Source organism: Lepisma saccharinum, chromosome 27 (assembly GCF_977018435.1).
Source record: "Lepisma saccharinum chromosome 27, izLepSacc3.1, whole genome shotgun sequence".
Classification (NCBI taxonomy): Eukaryota; Metazoa; Arthropoda; class Insecta; order Zygentoma; family Lepismatidae; genus Lepisma; species Lepisma saccharinum.
In genome coordinates, this window is record NC_139255.1 from 35628107 (window position 1) to 35649833 (window position 21727).

Sequence of the window (21727 nt, forward strand, 5' to 3'; positions counted from 1 at the left end):
TGCAACACACACTTAGCACTGAACATTGTGTTGGAATACCTCACATGTGACAATACTTGGGTAGGATTGTACGTGGTAAACAGCTGATTGCACCCCTCACACTCCCTTTGAGTCGAAAATTTGCCAACAACACTACAGGGGTTTTCTCATTTTGATGGTTGCAACCCATGTTCAACAATATTTCTTTCATATTTTTCTTTAGTGTAAAATTTTGTAAAGTTATATAATTTTTTCATCATAGTGCAAACTAACTTTGAACTCTGTCCCTGTACTATTTTGTAATAAGAAAAGAACAAGATAAGGCTGTCCTCTGTTCATCCCGCTGTATCAAGACTGCACATACGCAGTACTCGAAAAGTCTTCTTCAGAGCGAGGTGACAGCTCTGAAAATCAGGCACCCGGGGAAAAAAACCAATGGCTAATGAAAATTGTAACGGTAGGGTCGAGTGGCCCCAGAACTACCACTAGGGGTATGTAGATCAGTTGACTGGGCTTTGAGCTGAAAGAGAATGCATTATTATCTTGGTAGAGTCTTAATACTAAATGGGAGAACCTGTGAGGTATAGACACAATTAGGTGTATAAGTAATGGTTAACAATAACAAGGTTTATTATAGAGAATAGTTGTTGCTGACTTATGAAGAGTATCTCAACCTAAGTGTTAAGGTAAGGGAGCTGCTTGGAAAGAAGAAGATTAGCGATACTTAGTAAGCTGTAAGAAGATCCTTGTCCATCTTCTAAGTGCCTGAAGATAGCCTGGACTTGGCTGGGTGGAGACTGCACTTCAGATCTGCTGGTCGACTACCCCCACCTCTAGTTCTATGACTAGCGTTTATATACTACGGGTGTGGCCGAAATAACCATAGGCAAGTTATTTCTGTTGCCTCGTGTCATTCTCAGGAAGTGTAGAAGGTCAGGGATGTGTGGACAGAGGACTTACCTTGCTATCGGGTCATTTGCATGTGGTGTCCTCACATGTAGGGCTGTCCGCACATGGAGTAGCTGATCGCAATTGGTTCCTAGAAACCAACTTCACTGAAGGGTAGAGAGTGCATGTGGACCGAAGACAGACAAAGATAAAATCCACAGCACCTTGAGTGCTTCCTGTTGTGAACCGCACCCAAATCCAAGTTTGCGGAAACTTGCACGTTACTTGCACAGACTATATTGTAATACCAGTATTAATTGTAACTCTGTATCTTTTTTGTATTCTTTCTGTAATTTCAACGAAAGTGTGATCTTAGCCATGTTTTCAAGTAATAAATAAGTGAAATAATAGGAGTCACTAAGGTAAGTATGCTGGGATTATTAAAATGTATTCAGAAACTGTTAAACATACTGAAATGATTCAATCCCACCATTCTCTTTTGATTACCCCGGGCTTGGCCCTGCCAGTTTACAAATTTAGTAATAGTTACTGAGTCACGTTTGCTAATAATTCGTGACTTTGGTTGATCTCTCATGTGCTTGATGGGTTAAAAATCAAATTCTTTCAGGACAATTCAAGTTTGACCGCATTGGCAGCTCCTACGCATCCAGTGTACCTCTGTTAGCTCTGAGGTTTGTTCCAGCATTCTGTGGAAGTCTTCTCATTCCCACCATCTACTATCTTATACTTGAGATGGGATTGACACAATGGGCAGCTGCTTTGGCAGCATTCCTTCTTGTTTTTGGTATGTATTTTTGCATGTGCAGCTGATATTTCAATAGAATTTTCTCAGTATAGATGCCTGTACATCTTTTTAGCTTATGATTCTGTTTTTCAGGGGACCAAGGTGAGAGAACTGTAAATTCTGGGAAGATTTTATAGCAATTTGCTCTATTGGGACTGAATATTGAATGTATAATGTAGGAAAATGTAGTTAGAATAGTTATACAGGAAAGAACTCCTGCTTAGCTGAATGGCTGGTGCTCTTGCCTTTGACACGAGCAGCCACGGGTTCAATCCACAGCTGGAGCTACAAAATTTTCATCTTGACCCAGCATCGTGAGGACAATTCGGGAGTTTAGAGATTTTGTTTTAAGTTCCCTTTATGCATAGATAGGCTAATCATTACTAGACCTATCGTTTAAAGTGGGATGTGGTTCTCTTATGTGCCACCACTGTGTACCAAACCTGGCTTGATTGCAAGCCGACTGTATTACCATTACCCCATTCAGGAGACCCAACAATTCGGGAGCTACTTGAGAGGAAGTAGCAGGCTGCAGTTGAGGAAGTCTGAGAACAGCAATGATTGACCATGGTTTTGACCATTTCCATCATCCAGTGTCTGTATGGAAATTAGTGGTTTAAAATTTTTACTTTACAAGTAATGTTGGACTGGCATTCCATTATCCTTTAATTAATTGAGTCTAAATGTTGTATCGTAACTAAAGTATAAAAATGACAATATTTTGTATTGAGATAATTTCATACATGAATATGACTATTTTAAAGTGAAGCTTTGGTAGAGTTGAATGGTAAAATTGCAATGTAATTTTTTTTTTATATATAATTGTTTGGAGTAATAATGGAAGGAAGGAATTTGCGAAATAGTAGAGTCAAGATTATGAATAGCGTCTTGGTATGTTGGTACTCTTGCAGCAGATTTAGAAGCAGTTCTGACAGTGAAACCAACCAATGTATACCATGCTGTGTTAAAAATAATACTTGGTTACAGAATTATAAAATGTTATTAGATTTAGCAAGAACCTGATTTTTTTAAATATTATTTTTATTATTATTATTAGTCCCAATTCTGTGTTAGATATTTTAATAATTTTACTGTGCATCCAGCATTCTGTTTTTATTTTCATATGTTCTGCTTTTTTTGCGTTGGGTTGAGGAATGTTATCTTTTAATATGTATTATGTTAAAGTTCTGCACAAACTTAGGTAATGTCAAGTCTTGACCAGCCTTAAAGTGGTGTGTGGTGCATGCCTCTACAATCCTTACCAAGATTGTCAGGATGATATGGTCCGAGTTTCTTTCAGTTTATCTGGAAGAATACAGTAATCTATATATATTTTTCATGTTTGCATGTTACAATAAACCATATTGAATTATAGGAAAAGATTCATTTGTGGGGTTGTCTTGCTTGAAACTTCATCTGATTGGTCCTCCTCCAAATTTTATTTGGCTATAAATTGTTCCACTTGTTGTTCATTTGCTATCATAAATGGCACTATTACCTACCATTTAAAGATTGTAAAGTATGTTACAATCAAAATCTTACGCAGTAAGATAATGTGTGTGATTTTAATTGATGTATTTGGTTTTTAATAGCCAGTCTTTTTTTTTTTTTTATTTCAGATAATGCTATTTTGACTCAATCGAGGTTCATCCTGATGGAATCAATGTTGTTGCTCTTTGCCTTTTTCGGGTTGCTGTGCATTGTGAAGTTTCGACAATACCATGCAACGCCTTATTGTTTTAAGTGGTGGCTGTGGCTAAGTCTGGCAGCCATGTCCCTCACCTGTGCTCTGTGGTAAGCAGCATTTGTATTTGGATAATTTTAATGCAAGCTCTTATTGTTATCCTTTTTATTTGGGCTGATCTTCTTGGCATAAGAAAGTATCAGTTTGAATCCCATCAACTGATACAGAATAATCCTTTTCCCAAGTCTGTGAATGACACATGATAATTCCATGAAGTCTAAATTATGCAGAATTGATAATAGTTTGTGCAGAAATGGATTTCGCAATAAATTACAACTATTTTAGTACTATGATTAACTTATTAGTGGACTATTTTGAATAATTTCCTACGATTCTTATTATAATAGTTTTGGTCAATATTCTTGTATTAGAAATTGCCACATCTCATATACAGTGGATCTTTTTTTATTATTTGTTGTGAAGTTTCGTCTGAAGAAGACACTGTTAGAGGGTGGAAACATTACGTTTTTATGTATATTTTTATACTATAAAAGTTTGTCTTGGTCAGCATATTAATGTTTTATTAACATGGAAACAGTTAACAGTGTTACAGTTGAATCTTAAAATATAAAAATCCAGGAAAATTGTATAATGTTTTGCTCCATTGGGATTACAAAAAGTAAATGTTTAATGTGAATATAAAGTTGGGTTTCCACTATATTTAAATTCTTATAATGTTTTAATGTTCCAATATATCACCAAGATCACTTGCCTGCTCTGGAGTTAAAAGGTGTAAGTCAGTTTCCATATATATAGGAATGTAACCGTTCATTGTCCCAAGGTTATTTTATTTTCATCGTCGCCTTGTAATAAAGGGGTCCCGGGTTCGATATCCAGTGGAGGTACATAGTGGTGCGGATCCCACTTTAAACTAGATCCAGTTCCGATTAGCCTTACTGTGCATAAAGCAAACTTATAACACCAACTCAATCAGTCAATCAATCATTTTTATTTTATCTTGTTGGCATGTGACATAAGCCAAGCCACTCAATCCACTTTCAGGAGCTGCTGTGCTCTAGTTTGTAGGGCTATGACTGCCATATGTGAGACCAAGATCCAATTCCTGGGGTGGGTGATCTACAGTTGGAAATTTTCTGGCCTTGTTTCTACATAAAGTGTGTCTGGAGTTCACCCAGCCTGGATACCTGGGGATAAAGGTGGCTGGAGCATGGTGATGATCACATCACCTCCATAGTGGCCGCGATCAAGAATGTGTGGGACCCTACCTCCACTTATCACCCTATATGTACTTTCATGGCACGGTGCCATGTACATAGGGAACTTTACCTACCTTACCAATTCACTGTCCCTGTGTGCTTCTTAAAATTCTTAAATTCCATAATGCATATAGTACAAAAAATTGAATTAAAGACAATGAAATACCACACTGAGTTATTAGAAACTTAATAATAAATCTCTCTTGAATTAAAACTCCTTCATTTCAGATGTTTAATCAATGGGGTTTTTCTTTTTTTTTTTCTTGCAGTGTAAAATACGTGGGATTCTTCTCATGCTGCCTTGGCCTTGCCATCATTGGTAAGGATTTCTGGCAGATACTGGGGAAGAAGGAACTCCAAGATCGTCACGTAGTGATCCATTTACTCAGCAGACTTCTTGTTGTGGTTGGAATCCCAGTGCTTCTGTATCTTTCAATTTTTTACGTTCACTTGACTATACTGCACAAAGCTGGCCCACATGATAGCGTAATGACCAGTGCCTTCCAGGCGAGTTTAGAGGTGAGTTGGTAACTTGTCTGCAGGTTTGCTGAATTTCTGTGATTTACATAACACATATTCTACTTCTTCAGAGTAGTTGTTGTTTTGAATTTTAAGCCCACTTTATGCATGGGCAAGCTAATGGGGACTGGCCCTATGGTTTAAAGCGGGATCCAAACCACTATGTGCCTCCACCTGGTATCAAACCCACGACCCCTACATTGCAACACAATGACGTTGCCTCTACACTACTACTTCTTAAGAATATATGTGCTCTTTCTCCAGAATTGAATATATGATATTTTTAAATCAAATTTAGGGTTATATTCACAATTTTAAAACCAAAATGTCATATACCTTTCAGAAACATGAAATATTAGCATTACAATGTGTTATTCCACATTTCATGTTTTCGTCAAAAACGAAATATGCATATGACTAATAATCACGACAAACACTTTGGATAATCATACTTCTGGTGGATCAAGTAGTAGTCTCTCTTCAATTTATTTTTGTCAGGGGAACAATATGAAAATAACATTAAAAAATGGGAAAATGCACAATCCTGGAATGTAAAACTTCGGTTCCACTGTAATAATATAATTGGTATATTGTTAATCATTGTGGGTGTTGTAAACGTTGTTTTAATATTGCACGAGTAATGTTTTATGTCTCTGCAGTGCACATTGAATTGTTTTTTCCCGATTAATTTCAAAACCTGCGTCACAAAGTGATCCTTTGAAATTTATTGGGAAAAACAATTCAATTCACATGAACACATAAAACATTACGTGTACAACAATTTATCATTGTTATTTTGTATTAATGTTATGATTTTGTTATTATTTCTACTAGGGATGGGACCGATTAATCGGTACTCTATCGGTATCGGCCGATATAGGTGTATCGGTTTATCTGTAAAATTACCGATTATTTTACCGATCCGATATATCGATAAATATATGATAATTTAGTGCAAAATTCTGCCATTTTTTTGTAATTTTTATGGATAATCTCCCTGCCCTAGTTTCTAAAAAAGTAAATGTCTAAATATGCAACTCCTTTTGCACTGCAGTCACCTTGAAGCACACATAATGAACCTTTCAGGTTCTTCAAGGACCATTTCTAATAGGGATGGGCCAATATGAAATTTTGGCCGATACCAATAAAGTACCGATATAAAATTTACCGATACCGATAACCGATATTCTACCAATCCGATACAAAATTAGAAACGGTCCTTGTAGAACCTGAAAGGTTCATTGACCTCGTTAATAAATGTGTGTTTCAAGGTGACTGCAGTGCAAGAGAAGTTGCAAATTTTAGACACTTAGTTTTTTAGAAAGTAGGTCATGGAGATTATCCATAAAAATTACAACAAAATGGCAGAATTTTGCACTAAATTATCAAATATTTATCGATATATCGGATCGGTAATTTTACCGATAAACTGATACACTGATATGCCTATATCGGCCGATACCGATAGAGTACCGATTAATCGGTCCCATCCCTAATTTCTAATTTTATATCGGATTGGTAGAATATCGGTTATCGGTATCGGCCAAAATTTCATATCGGCCCATCCCTAATTTCTACTATTCAGTTTTATGGCAACAGCCAGTCCCCTTCCAACAATGCCCATAAGTAAGTTGTTCTTTTTGAAAATGCTCTTACCTCTTTTCATAGGGAGGATTGGCTTCAATAACCAAAGGACAACCTTTGGAAGTAGCCCATGGATCTCAAGTTACACTCCGACACTCTCACGGAAGAACATGCTGGCTTCACTCACACTCCCACGTGTACCCCCTTCGCTATCCAGACAAGCGAGGAAGCAGCCACCAGCAGCAGGTCACCTGCTACAGCTTCAAGGACGTCAACAACTGGTGGATCGTGAAACGACCACAGAGGAATGACCTTGTCGTCTCTGAGCCGGTGGACAGCATCAAGCATGGTGATGTTGTTCAGCTTGTTCATGGCATCACCAGCCGTGCTCTCAACTCCCATGATGTTGCCGCTGCCATGTCTCCTCAGAATCAGGTGAGCAGTAATTATTTAATTCCTTGTGTTCTTCCTTTAATTGATTTTGCACCGCAGAATAGGTTCTCAGTTTAAGCAGTGACTCATACTTATTTAAGTCCATGCTTAAATGTCTCTGATGCTTATCTAGACTAAAAAGCATGGTGAGGTGGGGTTGCAGGTGCTAGAGCATGGTGTTGTTAACATCACCTCCACTAAGGCCAAGATTGAGAATGTGCATGTGTGTGACTTCAGAGCGTTGTCATCATTATTGTTAACATTTCTTCTTTATTGGGCAGGCACACTTCAAGATTGATTGTATAATAAGAAATGAAAAAGGTTTTTAGCTGTTACGTCAGTCAAATATAAATTGAAATTTTGCTCTAACTTTTTATTACATGAAAATATTGCAAAATTACAAATGGATCATTATTCTGTGTACTATGTATGACCAATCAGCATTGGGCATTCATGCCCACACACAAATAACCACAGACCATAACCTAAGTGCAAGAGCCATCAGATTAGCATGAGAAAAAGCTTGTGAGAGCTATTTTCCCAAAGACCTATACCCCCCACCCAATTAGCATCATGGGTAATGTTTACAAACCATTTGTTACACTCATTGGAGGGGTAGAATTGCTCTATTTATAAAGAAACAACAATTTTTAGGCTGACAGTAGCCATCTTGAATACCAAAAACCATGTGCTCCAAATCTCATATTTATTAAATTCTTTATCTTTTATTAAAAAGCAAAGATAATATTTATCCAGAGGTAAAATAATGCCTAATTTATGAGAAGTAAACTCATTTAGAATTATGTGGCATAATTAAGTCAGAAAAGGTGAAAAAACACCTTTGTTTACACTTTTCAATCAATTGATAACTCTGCCATCTGGTGGAAGGAAGTGGAACTGCCCCAGACAAGGAAAAATGTCATGTGACCACAGCCAGCCAATGAGAAGCTTTCAAGGCTGTGACATCACATAGGGGACAAGCAGATGGCCTATTATGATCTGAGCTTGGCGAGCAAGCTCACTTGTGTTCTAGACCCACCTGAGAGCATGTCAGGTGTGAAGTTGCTGGCAAAATCCAGTGTGTTAATGGCCGCGTGTGCCGTCAACAAAGGATTTACATGGGAAACAGGGATCTAAGGTCCATATATAGTTAAATATGGACCTAAGTGTGTGTAACCAAGTGGGATATTGTGTCCAAGACAGCATCTAAGGATCCCAGTGCAAATTTCGGCAATGTACCGAGTTTTGTGTCCCTCATCAAAAGTGAAAGTCCAGACCACATGGTCGGCAAAACTGATGCCATAGCAGCATTTTTGGAACATGAGTCAATATCCATGTTGTTTTCAGCCATCCACACAAGAAAAGCCATGAAAGATCACCCATCACTCCCCAACTGCCTTTATCACTCCAAGGAAGTATGAAATTCCTAATTTTTAGTGGTGTATACCCCAAAAATGGCCATGTGTCGGGATGTGGCTATTGAGTATGAAATAGTGTGTGTGGCCCCCAGGTATGAAAGATATAATGTCCAATAGGCTGATATATAAGTACAGAATCCTTTTGTATATATCTTTTGTGTGTTTAATAATGGATAAAAGCAAGGAGGGCCAAAAGGGCTAAGTAAAAATCAAAGAAGGTAAAAGGAAACACTCAGAGGACAGTAGAAAAATTCAAAATTTTCGCTAATTTCATAACATCATCGGTGTGAGAAGAAATAGACGGAACCGGAAGGTGGGGCCCCAACTTCCGGTTCCGTCTATTTCTTCTCACACCGATGATGCTATGAAATTAGCGCAAATTTTGTCTTTTGTGTGTTTTATGTACAGTGAAATGTTCATGTTTGGTGGTGGCTATGCCACAAGCGGTGTTCTTTGTGAATAAATGTGTCGTTCAAAAGTGCCTGACCTGTTATCATTGCAGTGAATCATAAGACTCCCAAAGCTACCGTTTCTGAAATTTAGGCTAAAGTTCGTCAGTTGCTTAACAGATACCTGTTATTATACGGAACACCACACGTGGAATAGGGTCTGCGTGTGGCCACGTAAAGCGTGATTAGTTTTTAAAAAAGTCTCTTTTCAACGAAGCAAATCCTACTTCCCCAAACCACCATCAGAGGTGCGGTCAAAGAGAAAGCAAAAGAATAAAATAAAACAACCCTCATAATTGCACTACATTCAAGACACTTTTGCCACTGGATTGATATTTTTTTTAATGCCCATGACATAGAAAGTCTGTGGTTGGTGCTGAAGCCAATTGCATGAAAAGCATTCCAGTTCCTCATCGCTCTCGAAATGTTGACCTCTCATTGCCTCCTTAATTGGTGCAAACAAATGATAATCACAGGGTGAGAGATCATGAATATAGGGAAGATGTTCCAGCACTGTGCAGTCCATCTTCACAACTTGTTCTTGAGTTAATGTATGAGATCCCTCGTTGTGCAGAAGAATGACACTACAGATGGGAATACCCTGCCTTTTCGACTTGTAGATTGCCATAATTGTTCCAAAATTGTCAACACACCACTGAATTCTGGAATATGGTACTATAATAATCTCCCAAACAATATTAAATTAATTAAACAAAATTAATTCGTGTGGGTATTAATGTGTCTGACAAATTTACAATTCATGATGGGTTAAAACAAGGAGATGCATTATCTCCATTGCTCTTTAATTTTGCCTTAGAATATGCTGTTAGGAAGGTAAAAGAAACTAAAGAAGGACTAAAATTAAATGGTGTGACTCAGTTGTTAGCATATGCAGATGATGTAGACTTATTAGGGGATGATATAAATACAATTAAGAATAATGCTAAAATATTTTTCAAAACTGCTAAAGAGATAGGTTTGGAAGTTAACAAAGAGAAAACTAAATGTATGCTTACAGGCCGAAACCAAGTGTTAGGTAATAATCAAAATCTAATTATTGATAACAACTCGTTTGAACCAGTTTCCAAATTCAAATACTTAGGAGTAATATTAACAAATGAAAATTATATAAAAGAGGAAATAAAAAGTAGGCTTAATTTAGGAAATGCATGTTACTTCTCTCTTCATAAAGTTTTGTCTTCTCATTTAATATCTAAGAAACTAAAAGTTAAAATATATAAAACAGTAATTTTGCTTGTAGTATTATATGGGTGTGAAACTTGGTCCCTTACATTGAAAGATGAACATAAATTGAGAGTATTTGAAAATAAGATCCTTAGGAAAATCTTTGGACCTAAAAGGGATGAGGAGACAGGTGAGTGGAGAAGGTTACATAATTTCGAACTACATAATTTGTATTCATGTCCAGATATTATTAGAATAATTAAATCAAGAAGACTTAGGTGGGCAGGCCACGTGGCACGAATGGGAGAGGAAAGAGGAGTTTACAGGATTCTTGTTGGGAAACCTGATGGTAAGAGACCTGTAGGAAGTCCAAGATGAAGATGGAGGGACAACGTTGAGATGGACCTAAGGGAAATCAGTAGGGATGGAAAAGAGTATAGAGATTTTGCTCAAGATAGGGAAACATGGAAGGCCTGTGTTGCTGCAGCCATGAACCTTCGGGTTTAAGAAGGCTAGTTCAAACAATATTAAAACACTCGCACCCCAAAATAAAGAAATAGACATTAGCTATAAAAGACCATTTGCTAAACCAGGAGGTCTAGAAATTAACTAATACCTCTAGTTTCTATCATATTTAATTGTGCGATATTTATTCATTATATATATATATATATATATATATATATATATATATATATATATATATATATATATATATATATATTCAATATTTTGTACTAGTTATAACATATATGCCCTCATGTATGAAATTCTGATTAGTAATATCTCCTTTTGTGTATGATAATTTTTGTGACTTTTTAGGGTATATCATATTCTTAACAATCATGTATTTTAATTTATTTGTAGACTAAACTCTCAATAATCCACATGTAATCCTTGACGTTTTCCATGCCTATGTATCGCAGGTTTACGGAAATAAATATTATTATTATTATGTGTCAATCTTGTTCAATCAGCTGCCGGACTGCTTGAATGTGGTCTGCAGTCATGCTTGTTTTGAGCCACCATACTCGAACCGCATTCTTCACATGTTCACGTCCACTCACAAACTTATAATGCCACGCAAACACGTAGTTTTTTGATAATGTTTCACTACTGAACTGTTGCTGTAATCTTCACACAATTTCACTTGACTTTGTTTCTTTGTTGAGAGATTAACAATAATGCATTGTGCAAATGAGACTGATACTGCCTGCTCACTCATGCTCCATACTGACTGAATGTTTCAAAGGTGAACCGCATGGTATACAACGAGTATCACTTTGACCTCCAATTGGTCGTAAGTGGATACATTTGCTTGTGAAGCTGTACGGAACAAATTTCGGTTTTTATTTGATTGACCCACGAAATAGTGTGTATTGCCAGGTTTAGGAATAATAAATAGCAGAAATGTTGTCTTCCAATTGATCTTGTGTGAATATATAGGTATGATCCGTAATATATTCCTCATCCAACATGCATGTATATACAAATTAAGAATAAGGAGGCCCTATTAGCATGGATAGTTCGTAACATTCATCCGTAATTTACATATCGACAAATATGTATTACTCTGGTAAAGGCTAAGTCTGTTCTTGGAATATAATGTATTGCTAGGGCAAAGCGTGTTAAAATTTGAATTGAAAGATGCATTCCTAGAAGTGACTCAAAATTTCATCAATAGGAAATATTTAATGGGGCTAGTAAGTACTAATGCATTGTTTGCCATTTTAAGTAGGGGGTGATAAATTTGTATTGGTTTTCCCTTTTGTAGTTATTTTTAGAGAATAAATTTTTGTTGTAACTTTTATGAACATCTATGTAAGCAATAGACATTCAAAAATTAAACAGCTAGTAAACGTTATATAATTAACATGTAAGTGTTCTATTGAGGAATTTAGTTTTTTGAGACAGTTGAAATCTACTTTTGTATTATTTGAAGGAAATGTTTAAGAATCCTCTGACAGTGTACAAATGTGCAGGATCTCTGACTTGTGCAGCCAAGAAATAAAAAGTGGATAACTTGTACTTGAAGATGGTTTTGAGTCTCTTTGTCAGTTTGTCTGCTGATAGTACAATTGGAACAAGGTCCCCTCGCAGCCAGATGATTAGTGCTTCCTTAAGTAAATTATACAATGGAAGATTTTTTTTTTTTTATGTACAAACTGAAGTTCATATGTAGAATTTTCAGAAATGCAGGCTTGACCAGGACCAATTTTTCACTGAAAATTCTACGTAGTGCATCTCCTGTGTGTGCCTAATTGAAAGAACAACGTTCATACTACTTCTACTTGTGAAGTTGATCATTATTTATCGTCATTGTGGCTATTGTAACAATAACTATTATTTTGCTTACATTTTCTTTTGATCAAACTTTTGGGAAGTGTGTAGTTTTATAGGTGAGACTTGATTTATTCCATTACGTATATATTTATTAAAATGTGTTTTCGTTCTTCAGGAGGTGAGCTGCTACATAGACTACAATGTGTCTATGCCATCGCAAAACTTGTGGCGTGTAGATATAGTCAATCGAGATCAGGTTGGAGATGTCTGGCACACCATTGAATCCCTAGTAAGTGTTGTTGTTTTTTTCATTTTATTATTTTTTTTTACACCTTCTATTGCAGGCAGCCATGTGCTGTCATCTGCCCCCCCCCTAAAAAAACACAGGACAAATGATTTAAGTAATGCAAGGGTGCATAAAGCTTCCTACTGAATTATGTAAACAAGGGCAGAGCGTAACTACTTGACACAATTAGAAGTGATGCCCAGCTGATATTGTATCGACAGGGTGTTGCCATAATCAGTTTCTCAGCAACTGAATGTTGACTGTTTTCAGTTGGACCAACTGCAGTAGTGACCTCTGTGGTGGAATGGTTTCCACAGGCATGCTAAGATGCCAGGGTCCTTGGTTTGAATCTCAGCCTGGGCATTGGTGGTCTTTGTGAGTGTCCCTTCATCAATTTCATTCTTATCATCACAATTCGCCAAAAGTGGCAGAAAGCCAACATGAAATAACCTAATTCAATCAAACAATCATTATTCATGTCGTGCATCATGGCCATGTGGTCTAAGGCATCATGCTTTGGGCTCCCTCTACGTGATGCACACAGGTTTGAGTCTCCTGGAGAGAGCGTAACAACTTTTCTACAGAGATTTCAGCCTGTGTATGGGACCTGTGGCCACCCACCATAATGATGAAATTGGGGAGCTTCGAATGAGTAGCGTAACCTGTTAAAGGAAACCAACATCATGCTGACCACACATCACTTTGTAATTGGTTGGATGATCTCCCACCTTAGCAGGGAGGTAAGCCCTGGTCCTTGCAGGCTGTTGCCTCACATGGGTTATAATCATTATTCATCATCGTCCATAATTAGCCTAGAAAAGCACAAAGGCAGTATAAAATGAGAAAAATATAGGAGTTACATGTAAAAACCTCCATTTAAAACATTGCAGCACAAAAAAAAAATTATGGTGATGGTTCCTATTGCTATTGAGTTTAAATTTTTCATTGATGTGAAATCAATTCTTCATGTATAAAAAGTACGTTATATTTATAATTACTTACTGATTTTCATGTTGAGGGGAATAAACAATGCGGTTGAAAATATAAGACGTAAGGCCTCCTCGATGCCGCAGTGGTAGCGTCGTCACCTTGTAATGAAGGGGTCCCGGGTTCAATTCCCGGTGGAGGCACATAGTGGTTCAGATCCCACTTTAAACTGTAGGTCCAGTCCCGATTAGCCTTACTGTGCATAAAGTGGACTTAAAACACCAAATCAATCAATCAATATAAGACGTAAGCTCTTCTACAGAAGAACTTTCTCTCACTGTTCAAGTGAAGAAGATTTGAAGATGCATGCCATTATGCACTTTCTGCATGAGCTGAATATTGACAGTGGTCAGGCTCATCATGTTTGCCTCCCGTTATTATAACAGCTCAAACCCATCACACACAGCAGATGAAATGGCTACACCAGCACCCCTAGCGGTAGTTGAGGAAACAACAACAGGAACCGGAAGTCAACCTAACAGTGAAGCATCGAGTTCCCAAGTGGATGGTGGGAGAGGCCACCGAAATTAATAGAACATTTGCAAGTAACTTTTGCAGATATGTCTTTAGTAACTTGCTTACGTCTTATATTACTGATTTTCTTAACTTACATAAGCTGAGTAGTCAAATCACTCTCTTGAGCCTATGTTTCATGTTTTAATTCCAAATTATGCATGAATGTTTTCAGTTGAATGCCTAAAGAGCATTTGCACTAAATCACAACAAATGTAAATAGCTTGAATAATGATTCAGAAGTTTTCAACTTGTAGAGAGAATTCTTTCTTGTCTGGTTGATGGCATTGGAAGATAGTTCCTTCTATAACCACTAATTGTATCTATGTGCATGCAGCTTGTATGTGGAGGAGTCTAGGATATAAAAATTAATGGTACTATGTTTTGGTGATTTTCCAGATATTGAGGATCAAGTCTCTTCTTTTAGCCCTATTCTATGCTCTGAAAACATGCACATGGAACTAATAAAACAAATATTTTTATTATCAGCTTTTTTACTTGCCATTGAATGTCCTATTTTCTTCCAAGGCACATTTTAGCATCTAGTTTAAGATAAAGGGTATCACAACAAGAATGCCGAATTTAATAATGTGAGAAAGTTATTTTATTTTCATGAAATAGCACATATTTCTTCATCATTTCTACAACATGATGGCAGTTCAGTATGAAAAACAATATCTGCCATATGTGCCCTAGGACTTGCTCTGATGACATTTGCACAGACTTGCTCCTTGACTTGGCCAATGACACTTCGAATTTCCTCCATGAGTTCTGGTAGAGTTCGGGTATTGTTTTCATAAACCTGCAATTTCACATACTCCCATAGGAAGAAGTTGTAGATTATCAGGTCACGTGACCTCGTTGGCTAGTTCTGGTCGCCGTTGCACGAAAGGACTCTGCTCGGAAATTTGTCGTGCAGAAAGGCAATTGTCTCATGCAAGGAGTGGCAAGTAGTGCCATCTTGCTGGAACCACAAGTGTCCCAATATCCACACCATTCAAGTAAGGTCTATTGTTAGTGTAAGGAACTGTTCCTAAATACAGATAAGTACAGTTGTTGTCTTCTTACAGGTAAGGCTGGTCCACGTGAACTCCAGCCAGGCCCTGAAGTTCAGTGGCAGGCAGCTGCCAGATTGGGGGTTCAATCAGCATGAAGTGGTCACTGACAAAATACTCAACCAGGATGACACGGTGTGGAATGTTGAGGAACACAGATATACAAAAAGTTAGTGTTTTTTGCTGGTACTGAATGCACTAAAACTATAATTTATGCAATTGTAATGTGGGTTTTTCATTCAATCTGTAATAATTATGTGCAAAGGTAGATTTTAAAATTAAATGCATGTTTTTGATATTTTTGTTGTCTCATAAATGAGATGCAAATTGGTAGACAGACATGCAGGGTGGATATAAATCATGCTTTTATTTAAAAAATCATTTTTGATGTTTTTTTTATTTAAATCTATTTTTTTTTAAAAAAAACACTTAAAATTGCTTGTATGGCTTTTGGCATAATACATGTAGGTATGTTTTTATAGAATGACTTTTTCTGGTAAATGGCCCTGAAAAATATTTGAACAGTTTGATTAAAGCAAATAAAAAAATATATGTATATATACATTTTTCTGTTTCTGATACTGCATATATGAACCTACTACGGAAATGTTTGTTGAGTGTGTTAATAATTTCAGTAACTTTAATTGCAGTGAAAATAAAACATTGTGGATGTACTATATCATTCTAACTTAAAATATTTTTGTAGTCTTTGTAACTGAATTTTTGGGGATTTTGTCATGATGGTTTGCAAAATATCAGCTTCCATGTTTATTTACAGTTTAATGATAATGACACTATTTATGGGTTATCTTCATTAGTATTTTGTATATTATTCTACACAAAATGCTATTTTTGCCTATAAAAATTATTGAATTTTTAATCAAGATAAACTTAAGTGTGTTTACAGTTTACTCATTACATTTCCTTTCGTATGAGCTTCACCCCATCAGTACATTTATTTTGTTTGTTTTCCTTTCTTAGAGCCTAAAAACACCATTCAATGATTATGAGTTTAATGTACTTTCACCAAAAGTGATTATTTCATTAAAGTGATTTAAATCAATCCACATGACATAGTTGTAGGACCTCCCCGATGACATAGTATTAATGCCATCGCTTTGTAATCAAGGACCCCAGAATCAATACCTGGTGGAGGCACATAGTGGTTCGGATACCACTTCAAACTGCATGCCCAGTCCTGATTAGCCTATCTGTGCATAAAGTGGACTTACAACAAAACTCAGGACTCAAATAACATAGTTGCAATGCAGTATTTAGTCTGTTCTAACAATTATAACTATTCTGATGTTATAACATCAGTTCCTGTGCTGGCAGGGTCAGTAATAACATACTATTATTAGAGGCACATATTTTTGGTAAATAAAAATAAAAATTTCGGTACAAAAACAGAGTCAATTTTGGGTTCAAAAGCAGTAAATTAAATGAAATTTTGCTGTTATAGTGGTGAAAAGCACCATATAACATGACATTTTGGTTTTAAAAAATGTGAATATAATCCCAAATTTGATTTAAAAACTGCACTATTACACAAAATATACATATCCCTTCTAATAGCACATTAAATCATTAAGTTTATTCCTGTATAAAGGAGTCCATTTTAGCTTCTCAAATATTTACAGCAGAATTAATCAATTTTCTGTGAATTGCATAACTCACAGGATACTTCAGAATTCAGAAAGTGTCGCGTCGGTATATAAACGGTAAATTTCGTATTTAAGAGTCTATTTCGCATTTTGCAGTTCATTTCGCATCATTTCGTGACAAAGAGGGTAGAAAAATGCACCTCACACCTTTCAGAAACATGAAAAATTAACATTAAAATGTATTATTTCATGTTTTCGTCAAAAACGAAATATGCATGCCTCTAACTATTATTATTGTTGCATTAACCCTATAGAAAACACAGGTAATATTGGCAATGGGGGGGCATGGTGTCTCTTTTTTTACTCATTTTAAAAGAAACTGTGGATGCTATTAACTTGCAGGATATATTTACATAAATGGGGAGTAAGGGAGTGACCATTTCAGAAGACAAATGTTAACCTTCCTTCCACATAGTACACCCTGAACTGCGTTTTGTAGACTGTAGACTCTATGAGGCTCTGGCGTCTGGACTCGCGGCCAGTATAATTCTCTGTGGAGCTTGTGGTGTGGTCCCTACATGTTTATCCCTTCATCAGTATCATTTTATCACCATCCATCCTCATCTTTGTGATTAACCAAAAGTGGCACGAAGGTGAAGTAAAATAAACTAAATGAGTCAATATTTTGACAGGCATCTCAGACTAATGATGTAATTCCCCATTCCAGATGAAGACCAAAAGGATAGAGAAAGGGAACTTGTTATGGCGGAGATGATACCCATGAGGCCTACCAGGCTTTCCTTTACGGAAAAGTTCTTCGAATTGCAGTACAAAATGCTGTTTGCCAATCAGGAGAATGTTCAGAATCACATGTACAGCAGCGAACCCACTGAATGGCCGTTAATGACACGTGGCATTGCATATTGGGTCAGCACTGAAAGCAATGTAAGTAATCTTGTAGTATGGTAGTGTGCACTTTCTCTCTGTTTTCTTGTGTTTGTGGAGTGCATAATTTAAAAAGCTCTTGGCCCCAATATATTACATCAGATTTTGAAAGTTTGCCTACATTATTAAAAAAGGAAAACTGATCCAATCATGGTTTTTAATTAATATTGAAGAGAGTATATACAGTGGAATCTTAATTTTATGTTCCCATATTTTATGTTTATTCACTAAATACATTTGTTAGGTCCCACTAAATTGTCATGTTAAATAATAAGTTGATTGCTGTCATGTTTCCTGCTTTATATACTTTCCAAGCTGTGACGATGTCATTAAAGTTGTCAGAAGATCATCCTGTTGGCCATGAAAATTTCTCATTTTTTTCCTTCATCCCTCCTCTTACTTCTGCAGCAGTTTCATTTATTAAGAGTTCTTGATATTTCGGTGGGTAGCCTTTCATGCAACAGGAGGAGAAAGACTAAAGGAGTTTGTAAAGGAAATAGAAGTCTAAGTAAGTCCCATTACTTTGGAGATAGTGGGTGAAGCTTTGAACAGGTTTACTGCTTCCCCTTCCCCTCTGAAGGCAAAGGAAAATGATACAAGGAGAAACTTGTTTGCTTCCCTTGCGATAAGCGAGAACTTTGTAAATAAAGGGACTTTGTAGAACTCCATCAAATAGGAAGGTGTTTGAGCCTTCTGCCTTACAATTACAGAATTCACTTTTTTCTTTATTTCTGTCTTTAAAAAAAACTCTTGGACCATTGGTCTTCATCGTTGCTAATACCACAAAACTGGACTGACTAAACTACATGCCGCAACCACCCACTAAGGACCAGAGTCCACCAGAGCAGCTTTTTTATTGGGTGAAGCATGTTCAGCTCATAAAGTCCCTTCCCTGCTGTTTTCTGGCTTTCGTGGCTGGCACCTACTACTTCTTTTCAAGTAGCTCCCCAATTATCCTCACAATGCTGGGTCAAGGTCAAAATTTTGGGGGCTCTTGGCAGGAATCAAATTAGGGACTGGTCGCACCAAGGGTGAGTGTGCTAACCATTTGGCTACACAGGAACCCTATGAAACTGAACAGACAATAAATGTTCCACAGTCCTGTGAAGTAAGGAGTGTCATTGGTTTATAAGTGAGTCTCATTTAGTAAGTTTATTATGCAATTTTTATCCAAGAAAACAACAGTTATATAGTCATTTTGTCACTTACAAATCGAAGAGAATACTTTAAAATAATATGTGATCGGATTGAAGTTAAATGTGTACAATCACAGGAGCATTTTTCTGTGCAGATCAACTGACTCATCAGTAGAGACCGGACTTGGAAAGGGTAGTCCTTTTTTTCTTTCAACACGGATCATGGAATAAATAACAACAGTGTTGATAATTATCTTCCACCAACAAGCTTACATGGTTTTGACTTCCCTTTTTTTTTTCCTTTCTGGTCCCTTTATTGGCTAGTTTTTCAGCCTACATTTTCTTCCCCATTTTTAAAAAAACATCTTCCTTGGTGCCTTTATTGACAAGATATCAAATATTTTGAACGACTGTTTTTTTTTTTGTTTTTTTTGTTTTTTTTCCATAAACGAAACATTCAATTGTCTATTTGGTGCAGCTTAGAGAAAAGAAAGATCAAGCACCTTCTACCTCCGTGAGTATTGGGAGCACGTTGCAGCAATTGTTGAAGCAATGCTATCTTGGCTTACGCAGCAACAAATGCATTGTAAGCGGCATTCCTGTTGAGTCGAAAGTGTACTTATCTGCTAGATTTAGACTTTTATTGTGAAGTTCTTTAGAATAGTTTTAACTTAGCTGTGTGACAGTATTGAGTGTGAGCGAAATAGCGAAGCCAGGTACAAGTGACAGCAAGCTATGGAATGCGGTAAGCTGTTGCAAGGAAGATTTCATCAAAACGGATGGTAAGATTATTCACTGTACTTTACCTTCAAAAAACTGAAATGAAAAAGGACTATAATTGATTTTTGCACCCCACTAAAAATATTATTTTAAATGAAAGAACAATATATACCATTTATATATAAAAAGGGACACAATAATACAAAATTTAATGAATTCCTTTTTATATATGAATGGTATGGTATGTATTGTGCTTTCATTTAAAATAGTATTTCCTTTTTTTTTTTGTTCTTTTTAAAGGAAAATTTTTCCGTTTAAAATCCGGTCTCTTCTCATCAGCATTGCATAGTTACTAAAGAGTGCAGAGTGTTTCAGCTACAGTCTTCTCTTTCCTCTGTGCCACATGATCAGATTAAGATTGAGAGAGGAGGCAATCACCCATTCCCCTTCTTTCCCTTTAAGTCTAAAGTGTTAGCATAAGTTATGCTTTATCTAAGGTACTTTATTCTTCGTTTCTGATAGGCCCAAGTCCATTTACTGGGGAACATTGCAATCTGGTATTCAGGAACATTAAGTCTGATTTTGTACTGTGGCCTCTTGGTGTTCTACTTGCTGCGGAGAAGGAGGAAGTGCTATGACATATCGAAAGGTAAGGAAGTTTAGATTCACTGTAGTGTGTGTGTGTGTGTAGCAGGGACATGGTATGCATTAAGGCATTGTCAGCAATGCTTGCAAATAAAAAATATTATATCCTGCATATTATGTTAGAGGCAAATTTGATGTATTTGGTCTAGAAATGAATTCATGCGTCTGGACAAGAGATGGCGTAACGAGCGTATCGTCCCACAGTTCCGTGTATCCACACATGCGTTGAAAACTCCTGTCAGTATAGGGCAGTTGATTGACGCGTCAACAACAGCATTTTGTAGTCAACTGAACATGGCGCAGTTCGTGCCAGATAAAGTGTTTTTGCGGGGTGTTCTGCTTCATTACTTTAACATGCAGAAAAGTGCTACCGAAAGTCATCATATTTTGGTGGAAGTATATAGTGACCATGCGCTAGCTGAGCGAACGTGTCAGAAGTGTTTTGCACGGTTTAGAAGTGGTGATTTCGGCCTGGAAGACCAAGAGCGACCTGGACAGCCAAAAAAAATTTGAAGACGAAGAATTGAGAGCATTGCTCGATCAGGATTCATGTCAAACAACAGTTTCCAAACGCCTCAAAGCCATGGGAATGATTCAAAAGATGTCACATTGGGTTCCACATGAATTGAAAGACAGAGACGTTGAAAGACGAAAAACCATTTGCGAATTGCTGCTTCAAATACAGAAAAGAAAGGGGTTTTTCCATCGCATTGTTACTGGCGATGAGAAGTGGATCCATTACGAGAACCCGAAATGAAAAAAGGCCTGGGTGAAGCCAGGTGAACCAGGTCCATCACAACCGAAACGAGATATTCACTGTGCAAAGGTTATGCTGTGCATATGGTGGGATATGAAAGGTGTGGTGTACTATGAGCTGCTGCAACCGGGTGAAACTATTAATGGAGAACGTTATCGACGACAATTAATGCGTTTGAAGCAAGCTCTGGCCAGCAAACGACCAGAATGGGAGAACAGACATGATAAACTTATTTTTCAACATGATAACGCTCGCCCACATGTCGCAAAACCGGTCAAAACCTATTTAGAAAATGTCGGACCCCACCCGCCGTATTCACCAGACGTTGCTCCTTTGGACTACTACTTGTTCGATTGCATGAATAACGATTTGATTGGACAGCGGTTCACTTCTTCAGAAGATATCAAAAAATGGGTCTCTGACTGGATCGCTTCAAAGGATGAGGACTTCTTTCGCCATGGAATCCGTAACTTGCCTGACAGATGGGCGAAAGTGGTGGCTCGCGATGGACAATACTTTTCTTAAGGTATTTATGTATTTTGTGTTTGAACTACAGCTTCAATGTGTGCGTAACAA

General features: G+C 37.0%; 1 protein-coding gene across 1 annotated transcript in view; it reads left to right on the top strand.

Moving 5' to 3' along the window:
* Positions 1-21727, top strand: part of rt (Protein O-mannosyltransferase rt) — a 36503-nt gene that overhangs the window by 7016 nt on the left and 7760 nt on the right. Inside the window, exons 4-11 of the mRNA XM_083113552.1 lie at positions 1496-1672; positions 3292-3466; positions 4903-5152; positions 6821-7171; positions 12679-12792; positions 15360-15513; positions 17676-17893; positions 20272-20398. Coding sequence (XP_082969678.1) covers positions 1496-1672; positions 3292-3466; positions 4903-5152; positions 6821-7171; positions 12679-12792; positions 15360-15513; positions 17676-17893; positions 20272-20398 — 1566 coding nt within the window. The remainder of the gene's footprint in view (positions 1-1495; positions 1673-3291; positions 3467-4902; positions 5153-6820; positions 7172-12678; positions 12793-15359; positions 15514-17675; positions 17894-20271; positions 20399-21727) is intronic.